The sequence below is a fragment of the Sapajus apella genome, unplaced genomic scaffold (assembly GCF_009761245.1).
Source record: "Sapajus apella isolate SASKATOON/1434 unplaced genomic scaffold, GSC_monkey_1.0 scaffold26, whole genome shotgun sequence".
Taxonomy (NCBI): Eukaryota; Metazoa; Chordata; class Mammalia; order Primates; family Cebidae; genus Sapajus; species Sapajus apella.
The window spans coordinates 2,535,460-2,546,194 of NW_022436966.1; the positions used below are offsets into that span (position 1 = coordinate 2,535,460).

General features: G+C 38.6%; 1 protein-coding gene across 4 annotated transcripts in view; it reads left to right on the plus strand.

Annotated features, from left to right (window-relative positions):
- MCEE (methylmalonyl-CoA epimerase) overlaps positions 1-5,448 on the plus strand; it is a 21,530-nt gene extending 16,082 nt beyond the window's left edge. For 2 of the 4 annotated variants that reach the window (XM_032291806.1, XM_032291803.1), the window contains exon 3: positions 5,122-5,448. In XM_032291806.1, coding sequence (XP_032147697.1) covers positions 5,122-5,274 — 153 coding nt within the window. In that variant the 3' untranslated portion in view covers positions 5,275-5,448. Of the gene's footprint in view, positions 1-1,053; positions 1,095-5,121 lie in introns of all 4 variants that reach the window. The other 2 variants (XM_032291804.1, XM_032291805.1) reach the window with 2 other exon arrangements.
- The last annotated feature ends 5,287 nt before the right edge of the window (positions 5,449-10,735 follow it).

A 10,735-nucleotide genomic window follows, 5' to 3' on the forward strand; every position in this document is an offset into this window, starting at 1 on the left:
AGGGGTAACATGGAGAGAAATGCCAGATATAGGTGATGGGGATGGAGGCAGTAAACCACATTGCAATGTATGTACCTGTACAACAGTCCTGCCTGTTCTGTACATGTACCCCAGAACCTAAAGTGCAATAAAGTATATATTTTTAAAAAAAGAAAAATCGTATCACAAACTCCTGTACTCTCACCGCCCATGTTCAACAATTTTCAAGATCTTGCTACACGTCATCTTTTTCTTTTTTCCTTATTATATTGTTTTAAATTAACAACATGTCATTTTACCCTTATTTGGTTTAGATCTCTAAGAAATAGGAAAATAACCACAGTGACATTATCATCTTTATTTTCTCGCACTTCAGTCAAAATTAAAGGTAAATCTTTTGGCACCATCTATACACAGCTCATAAATTAAAATTCACAGATTGATTTACAAATATCTTTTTATAGTTGATTTCTTCTAATCAGGATAAAAACAAGATCCACTCATTATAAATGGTGGTTAATCTCTTCAGGCTCTTTTAAAAAATTATTAACATCATAATATTTTGATACATTTATCACAATTAGTGAACCAATACTGATTTATTGTTATTAGCTAAAGTCTGTACTTAATTCTGATTTTTTTAGTTTTACCCAATGTCCTTTTTCTATTCCAGGATCCCATCTAGGATTTTTCATCACATTTATTATTATTATTATTATTATTATTTTTTTTTTTATTTTTTTTTTTTTTTTTTAGACGGGGTTTTGCTCTTGTTTTCCCGAGGTGGGATGGAATGGCGCGATCTCGGCTCACCGCAACCTCCGCCTCCTGGGTTCAGGCAATTCTCCTGCCTCAGCCTCCTGAGCAGCTGGGACTAGAGGCATGCGCCACCATGCCCGGCTAATTTTTTGTATTTTTAGTAGAGACGGGGTTTCACCATGTTGACCAGGATGGTCTTGATCTCTTGACCTCGTGATCCACCCGCCTCGGCCTCCCAAAGTGCTGGGATTACAGGCTTGAGCCACCGCGCCCGGCCTATTATTATTTTTTAATTTACTTTTATTTTATTTGCAGTTCCAGGATACATGTGTAGGACATGCAGGTTTGTTACATAGGTAAATGTATGCCATGGTGGTTTCCTGCACCAGTCAACGCATCACCTAGATAGCTATTTATGCTGATGTTGTCCCTTGCATGCATTAGCTATTTATGCTGATGCTCTCCCTTCCCCCACTCCCCCACCCCTAGCACATTATATTTAGCCATCATACCTGCTGAGGCTTCTCTTGCATGTGGCAGTTTCTTAGACTTTCTTTGGTTTTTGTTTTATTTCTTAACGTTTTTCTACAGTCTCCTTCCCTTGTTTCTGATGACCTTGACACTTTTGAGGATTACTGGTCAGTTATTTTGTGAACTGTCCCTCAGTTGAGATTTGTGTGATATTTTTCTTCTTATTAGACTCATGTTATTGATTCTGGGGAGAAAGCCCATAGAGGTAAAGTGCCATTCTCATCACATCATATCAAGGATTCATACTATCAACATGACTTACTTCTGTTGATATTAACCTTGATTCCCCCAGGTGAGGAGGTGTTGTCAGGTTTCTCCACTGGAAAACTTTTTTTCTCCTCCATACTATCCCCCTTTGGAAGGAAGTCATTATTCAAGTCCCACACTTAAGGAATGGGGAGTTTTATCAGTATGGACTTGTGGATATTTATTTTAGAACTTGCATTACAATCTAATATTACTTTTTTTTCCCTCAGATTGTTGCAGCTTTGGCTGTTAGGAGCTCTTTCAGTTGATCCTTGTGTCCCTTTAACATACCCCATCATTTTTGGTTTTGTGTTTTGTTTTTGTTTTTGAAAGACTTCCTTTCTTTTTCTGGCACTGTAAGGTGCTCCAAATGCATCTTCTATATTCTTTGCCCTAGCCATTGACGTAGCCATTTCTTCTAGGAGCCCTGGTTCCTACTACTGGAGAATGGTATTAAAAGCCAAGATCTGAGTTCTAGGTGTGGTTATTGCTACTGGGGGATATCACTGGTTCTTGGCCTACTAAGCCAACACAGCAGGGAGATATATGTGTGTATACTGTGTATATACACCTATCTATACCCATTTCCATATATAACTATGTTACAGAATTTATGAGAAGTCATAACTCCTGAGTGCATAGTGATGTCTCTGGCTCTAATCCATTACCACATAGACCACACTAGCCTTTTATCTATCTTCTCATTCCAACAATGAGAAACTTACCTCCCACTATCAGCCATTCATCTCCTTCATTGTTCAATTTTGGTATGACGTATGGCAGTTGTATTCATCTTCTAGAGCTGCTATAATAAATGATCATAAACATAGTGGCTTAAAACAGAAATTATTATTTTCACAGTTCTAGAAACTAGAATTCCAAAATCAAGAGGTAAAAAATATGGAAGAAAAAGAAAGCAGAGCATAAAAAAGATGTAGGACATGGCCTAAAGTTCCAGTAGATTATAATTGGTATCCCAGAAAAGAAAGGGAGAAAATAGAACAGAAGCAATAATTGAAAAAATAGTTGACAAGGACACTACCAGTCTGATGTAAAACATCAATCTATGGATTCAAGAAACTCAGCAACCCCAAGTAGGGCAAACAAAACCACACCAGGCCAGGTGTGGTGGCTCACGCCTTTAATCACAGCACTGTGGGAGGCCAAGGCAGGCAGATCACTTGAGGTCAAGACCAGGAGTTCAAGGCCAGCCTGGCCAACATGGTGAAGCTCAGTCTTTACTAAAAATGCAAAAATTAGCCTGGCATGGTAGCTCGTGCCTGTAATCCCACCTATCAGGAGGCTGAGGCAGGAGAATTGCTTGAACCCAGGAGGCAGAGGTTGCAGTGAGCCAAGATCGTGCCATTGCACTCCAGCCTGGGCGACAGAGCGAGACTCTGTCTCAAAAAAATAAATATATATATTAGCTGGGCTCAGTGGCAGGCACCTGTAATCCCAGCTACTCGGGAGGCTAAGGCAGGAGAATTGCTTGAACTCAGGTGGCAGTGGTTACAGTTAGCCAAGATCACACCTCTGTACTCCAGCCTGGGCAACAGAGTGAGACTCCATCTCAAAAAAATATACATGTATATGAAAGAAAACCACACCTAAGCACACCATAGTCAAACTGAAAATCAAAGATGAAGAGAAAAATCTTAAAAGCAATAAAAGTAAAAAAGATAAATTATAGAATGACATGTAATGACATTTTTTAGTTGCTGACAGGCAAAACCTGCCAATTAAAAATTCTGATTCTAGCCAAGATGGTGTAAAAGAGATCAGTTTATCCTCCTGCCTGAAGCAAACAAGCAACCTAGACAAAATACATGAAATAATGGATTTCTGGGCATTAGACATCAGTCAGCACAGGAATTGATTTCTGAGAGAGGGTAAACAAGATGAGCCCTACAATTACCCAGTTTACTGGCTGTAGAGAGTTTCCAGACTGCAGCGTAGGAAGGGGGAATCCATGCGGAACTTCGCGGTCTCCCTGAGTTGAGGAGATAGGAGTTGGAAGTCTGAGGAGGCCATGATGCTAGAGTTCACAGCTCTCTCCTGGAAAGAAGAGCTGCACACAGAATATACTCCAAAGATCTGCAGTACCTTTCATGTCTTCATCTGAGTGTCGAGTATTGCACGCATGTTAGGAAACTACCTTAGGCTGGAAATAGAACCCCTTGAAAGGATGAGAGGGAATAATCCACACACAGAGAGGGTAGTTTTTTCTTACTAGTCATAGTAATTTCTGTAACATTGGGTAGAGTACTCAGAAGGGCCTTGGCTTTGTAGTGAGGAAAATTAGTGCTAAATTAAAAGCTGCTCCAATCCCACCTAACACAGTAGAAAAAAAGCTTAATAATATTGATACGAATTTTAAAATAAGATAGAATTGACAATGTCTGACAGTGAGGACCATTTTCCTCACTAAGGATGATCAGTCCTGCCACAAGCTTCTTGTGCATGTTCTATTCTGAAAAAGATGAGAATTAACTGGCTACAGTGCAAATTGTCATAAAATGAGCTGTGTTCAGAATCTAGGCGTGCATGACTTTGATATACCTGTGAGGTTTAAAAAAGAAATATCAGGAATACAAGTAGAATATGTGCCATATGAGGAAATCATTATGGTAACATTCAGTATCCTCATCAGTTGTTTGACCGGTTTTGGAGTTCAGTATATAATCCTTGGCTCTTTGGAAATAAAATTGTGTAAATAGTCATATTTATTAGATCTGTGTGATAGGTTCATGGGTGTTATACTACTCTGTGCTTCTGTGTTTTTTAAAATTAGTGATTTTAATTAAACTCTAGTGATTTATGACTGCCTAGGAATATGGCCATTCATATTGTACCTTTTCACCCATTTACTAGGTTCCCAGTCTAAGTGGGTGACTTTCCAAGATACAGGCAGATAATTTCTCCATCAAGTATAGAGAGACACATCTGCTCCTTTCCTAGAGTGTAAATAAGTATGAAGAAAATAGAAATACCTTAGAAAAGGTTACAAAAATACTAAAGTTTGAATTTTTTTTTTGGATGGGGAATAACATTTTGATGGCAATTTATTGATTTCCATGTGTATCTTGATAACGTCAAAGGTAATAACCAAACGGTGGCAGGGCAAGTTTTGGGCATCAGGGAAACACTCATATTTGCTAAGTATCTACTAATGTCATCAGTTGTACTGAGAGCTTTTTATCTGTTAGCTCATTTACTTTGCAGTCAGTTTACTCTGTAGACCTCATTTTCTTGTTATAGATGAGGAACCCAAGGTTCTCAGGAAAAAGAAGTTCTTCAATCTCACTAATAGTACTGCCAGGATAAACTATTATAAAGTATAACATACATGATTTAGATTATAAGAAGAAACATTTACTAATGGTGAAAATTCTAAGCATTGTGGTTGCTTACCTAGAAAAATTTAGTAACTTCTTTTACTATTCTGGAAATTTTAAGCTTATTTTTTGTGGTGGTTTAAGAATGGCCCTGCCCACAGGCAGAGGAGATAGACTGTATGAGCTCTCAAAGTTTTTTCTAAGTCTTCTGATACTGTAATTTGGTGTTTTTATGATCTCAAATGCATTCAATTTATTTCTTTTTCTTAAGGTGGATAACATAAATGCAGCTGTGATGGATTTGAAAAAAAAGAAGATCCGTAGTCTAAGTGAAGAGGTTAAAATAGGAGCACATGGAAAACCAGTGATTTTTCTCCATCCTAAAGACTGTGGTGGAGTCCTTGTGGAACTGGAGCAAGCTTGAGTTATATTTGTAAGAAACAAAATTAATCGACCTGAAAAAGCCTTATCAAATACTATTGAAATGTACTATGACAAATATAAATTTCTTAATTTGAATTTGAAGAAAACCTTAATTACAAATTACTTAGGGAATATTATTAAAATCATGTAGAAATAAATTATTCCTTTTTTACAATGGGGTAATTGAATGTAATGTGTTAGCTGTGTACAAGGGTATGTGTGTGATATCAGATAGATACACAAAAGAGTGAGGGAGTTATAAAAGAATATGACCATTTTGTGGCTAAATATTTGGGGCAAAACTTTTTTTTTTTTTTGAGACAAAGTCTTGCTTTTGTCACCCAAGCTGGAATGCAATGGTGCAATCTTGGCTCACTGCAACCTCCGCCTCCCAGGTTCAAGTGATTCTCCTGCATCGGCCTCCCAAGTAGTGGGGATTACAGGCATGTGCCACCACGTCCAGCTAATTTTTGTATTTTTAGTAGGACAGGGTTTCACCATGTTGGCCAGGTTGGTCTTGAACTCCTGACCTCAGGCTGTCTGCCCACCTCAGCCTCCCAAAGTGCTGGGATTACAGGCATAAGGCACCATGCCTGGCAGGGCAAAACTTTCTAAGAATGTTTTGGAATACGTTTTTATTTATTTTATTTTATTTATTTTTTTTTTTTGTAGAGACGGGGTTTCACCATATTGGTCAGGCTGGTCCCGAACTCCTGACCTTAGGTGATCCACCTGCCTCGGCCTCCCAAAGTGCTGGGATTACAAGAGTGAGCCAACACGCCCAGCCTGGAATACATTTTTAGAGCCAACTGTTTAAGATTAGGAAATTTTGATTTCAGAATTTTTGCTCTTCAAAAACAACTCATGGTCACAGGTTTCTCAGGGTCAAGGTGTTTTGGGTGCTAGTGCTAAATGTATAGGAAGTTTTGTGGAAAACTTGGTGTATAGCAGGTGCATAGATGGCTGAATTACTTTTTTAATCAGTAGTAATTTGTAGAGTTAGGTATCACTTAGATGCTAGAACACCACAGCAGGTCCTAGGGAAATACACAAAACAAATAGAAATTCACTGCCAAGATGCTTATGGTTCAGTCGGGGAGAGTACTTCCTGAAATAAATGTAAGCACTTACAAAACAACATCTGAATTAGTTAAAAAGGAAAAGAAAGAATAAATCTCAGAGGATGAGCTTACAGGCCTATCAGGCTTTTGGTCAGACTCAAACACATCAGAAACAAGTTTAGATGAATTTCAAGGATCACAGATGGATAAATTGAATGCATAGTGGATGGAAAAGTGGCTAACAAGTTCATGGTTGAATGGATGTTGAGTAAATGAGTAGATATGCAGATACTGAGCTTGTTATGAAAGACAAGTTAATATCCAATTATACTTGTCAAAAGTTAAAGTAAAAATTACAACATTGATGTGGTTCTTCATGTATGTAGAGGAAGTATTTTAGACTATTATATCACGGGGTTGGGGCAGTAAAAGGGACTTAAATGGTGGTTAAAGATCCACATTCCACTTCACATGGTAGCTGTTGATACTAGTAGACTGCAGTAAACTTCATGTGCATATTGCAGTCTTCAACCACTGAAAAACTATGAAGAGATACAGTCACAAATGTAGATAAATCAAAATGCACCACTAAAGAATTCCCAAATAACCCACTTGAACACAGGTAAGAGGAGAAACAGGAAAAAAAAAAAAACAATCAATTGACTGATCTATAACCTCATATATCAGTAATTACATTCAATGTAAGTGGTCTAAACACATCAAGATTGTGAGAGTGAATTTAAAAACCTGACCCAACCAAATGCTATCCACAGGAAACTCAAAATATTGGTGAATTAACTGATTTAATTTATTAGTAAATCTCAATATCAATAAACTAAGAGTAAAAGGATAGAAAAAGATAAACCTTGCAAAACACTAATTCAGAGAAAGCTGGAGCGGATGAATTACTATCAGACAAGGTAGACTTTAGGAAAAAAGAAAATTGCCAGGGACAAAGAGATATGTTACATAATGATGAAGGGGTCAGATCACAAAAAAGACAACAGATGTGCATGCATCAAATAACACAACTGTAAAGTATATGATCTAAGAATGGGCAGAACTAAAAGGAATAAATAGACAAGTTTACAGTTACAGTGGGAGACTTCAACACCCCTTGTTTAGTAATGGATAAACCAAGTAGACAAAAAGCAAGTGTGTAGGAGAAGGGAGAACTGAACAGTACCATCAGCCAATACATAATACACATTTTTTGGGCATTTATGGTACATTCACCAAGATAGACCTTATCTTGGGTTATGAAACAAACTCTAACACATTTAATATAAGTGAAACCATATAAAATATGCTCTGTGACCATAAATGAATCAAACTAGAAGTCAATAACGTAACAAAAATATCCCCAAACTTGTACATTGTTAAAGAGGAAGTCTCAAAAAGTAAAATACATCTTGAGCTGAATGAACTTGGAAATACATCATAATTTTTTATAAATTTATTGCTTTAATCCATGAATCGATAATAAAATTTTGCTTTCATAAGAAAAATGAAATGTGATCACAAGAAATGCAAAATAGTATGTTTAGTAGATGCTGGTGTTAGCCCTCATCCAATATTTCTTCTTTAACAGAATTCTGACTTGGTTAGATTCCCATCCTTATCCTCTCCCACACAAGTAAAATTTTCAGGTAAAGCCCCAAGGTTAGACTGAAATTCCATCACCCTTGCCAGTGATGGGTTCAGTGATATGGTTCATAACTACATATGGTTATGTAATTCATGTGTGGACTAAAAGCATGAAGAAAGGTTTTTTAGAGACTTCTGGAAATGTTCTTTCCCACATCTAGGTAAGAACTATGAGAAGTCAGCCTCTCTCCCACCAGAGTTGAACAAGGAAAACAGGTAATTTGGTTGCTACCAGCAACTATCTAACAACTACGAAACAAACAAAAACGCAGAAACCATAGGATAATGGTGATCCTGGTTGTTAGAGACAGAAAAAAAAAAACAAAACTGTTTTCAATGACATTTTTTTAAAAAATTAGTTTATTGGCTGGGATTGGTGGCTCACTCCTATAATCCCAGCACTTTGGGAGGCCATGGCAAGTGGATTGCTTGAGCCCAGGAGTTCAATACTAGTTTGGGCAATATGGCTAAACCTTGTCTCTACAAAAAAATAAAGAAAAATTAGCTGGGCATGGTGGTCTGCACTTGTAATCTCAGCTACTTAGGAGGCTGAGGTGGGAGGATCACTTGAGCCTGGGAGGTCAAGGCTGCAGTGAGCTGTGATTGTGCCACTGCACTCCAGCCTAGGTGACAGAGTAAGACCCTTTCTCAAAAACAAAAAAATCATTTATTGAATAACAAGTTGAATTTATCAGTGAACTTTCTAAAATTAAGAAACTTTCCACTAATACAATTTTTTTGTACATCAAAATGAATCATTTTAATGAATGAAAAACATTAAATCTACAGAAAAAGAAAATATGCATTTGACGTCGTTTAAGGTGGCTCTTACATCAACTCCTTACTTGGAAAACTGGTATTTAAATGTCTAGAATTAAGCCTTTCTCCTGTCTTCCCAGCATCGATGATTTTGAAGAATTTTTTATTTTATTACACGTAACATTGCTTTAGCTAAGGAAGTCTATCTTCTTGGTTCCAAGTTTCCTATAAAGCCTGCTCTGCAGTCCCTCCTGCTTAGGACTCCCTGTGGTTGGGTGAAACAGGGCTCTTTCCCTTGCTCCAGATGAGAGACCAAAGCTGGTTTGGAAGTGGGTGGCACTGGGGCCTGGCTGTTGAGGACACAGTTGTCATCGTCTGACCTCTTTTATTCCTTTCTTGGGTAAAGATAAAAGTCTCAGGTGTGTGGCTTCCTGGTGGCCTCTGCAGCTTTTCAGCAAGCAGAGACGGTGGTCACTACTTGTTGGTCCTCACAAATCCTAATACAAATTTTTAAAGATAACAATGATCCAGAATGCTTACATAATTTTTAAAAGCTTTTAATGTTCAAATAATATGAATTATTTGAACATTAAAAACAAAATAATAGGCTGGACTTGGTGGCTCACACCTGTAATCCCAGCACTTTGGGAGGCTTAGGCGGGTGGATCACCTGAGGTCAGGAGTTTGAGCCCAACCTGGCTAACACGGTGAAACCCCGACTCTACTAAAAATATAAAAAATTAGCCCAGTGTGGTGGCAGGCACCAGTAATCCCAGCTATATGGGCTAATTTCCTTATTTCTTAAAGTCGGTTTGAGTTGAGGTTTTGGTAACTTGAAACTGAAAGCATCCCAATAATATAGTGAATATAGTATAATTCACTATAAAAATGAGACAAAAATCCTCACAACTACATGAAGAAGCTCTAATTAGTATCAAATACAGAACAAAAGATCCAATACTCATGGCTAACTCAACAGTGTACCATTGAGAAGAAAACATTACTGAACTCTTGGAGTTTATTCAAATAGGTTTTAAAATATATAATTTAGCTGGGTGTGGTGGCACGTGCCTGTAATCCCAGCTACTGGGGAGGCCGAGGCAGGAGAATCGCTTGAACCTGGAAGGTGGAGGTTACAGTGAGCCAAGATTGTGCCACTGCACTCCAGCCTGGGCGACAAAGCCAGACTTCGTCTCAAAAAATATTTAAATAGGCAGGGTGCAGTGGTTTACGCCTGTAATCTCAGTACTTTGGGAGGCCAAGATGGACAGATCACGAGGTCAAGATGTAATATCCGAGCGAGTTAGAAGGAAACACCATGCTCTGAGTTCAAATTGAGTCCTTTATTCAGACAGGTGACGGAGAGTCAGCTAACGCTCAAAATCTCTCGGCCCCAAGGAAGGAGCTTGATTTCCCTTTATAACTTGATTTAGGTAGTGGAGGGGGCAGCCTAGCTGAAGTGGAATTTTACAGAAGCGGGACATGCAAGTTAGTAGGAGGAGGCTGGTAACCAGGGGGCAGGAGGTTCCCAGGATTGCTGGTTGCTAAGGGTATTTCCATACAGTCACTAAGGAGGGTAGCAGGGGGAACTTTCCATACAATCAATCACCAAGGAAGGTATTCACAATAGCAGGTAGACTTGCCAAGCAGGATGCAGTTACAATAGTTACAGGTACTGTGAACAGTGTGAACCTCTCAACGGTTCAAAGCTTTCAGTGCAGCCTGATCCAGTAATGCACCTGAGAGGGCCTAGGCAGGGAGGGAGAAGCTAGAGAAAGCTTGTCAGGTTTGCAACTAACATGGAGTCAGTTAGGCTAACCCAGGTTAGGTTATTACAAAGAGTTCGAGACCATCCTGGCCAACATGGTGAAACCCCGTCTCTACTAAAAATACAAAAATTAGCTGGGTATGCTGATGCGTGCCTGTAGTGCCAGCTACTTGGGAGGCTGAGGCAGGAGAATCACTTGAACCCAGGAGGTGGAGGTTGCAGTGAGC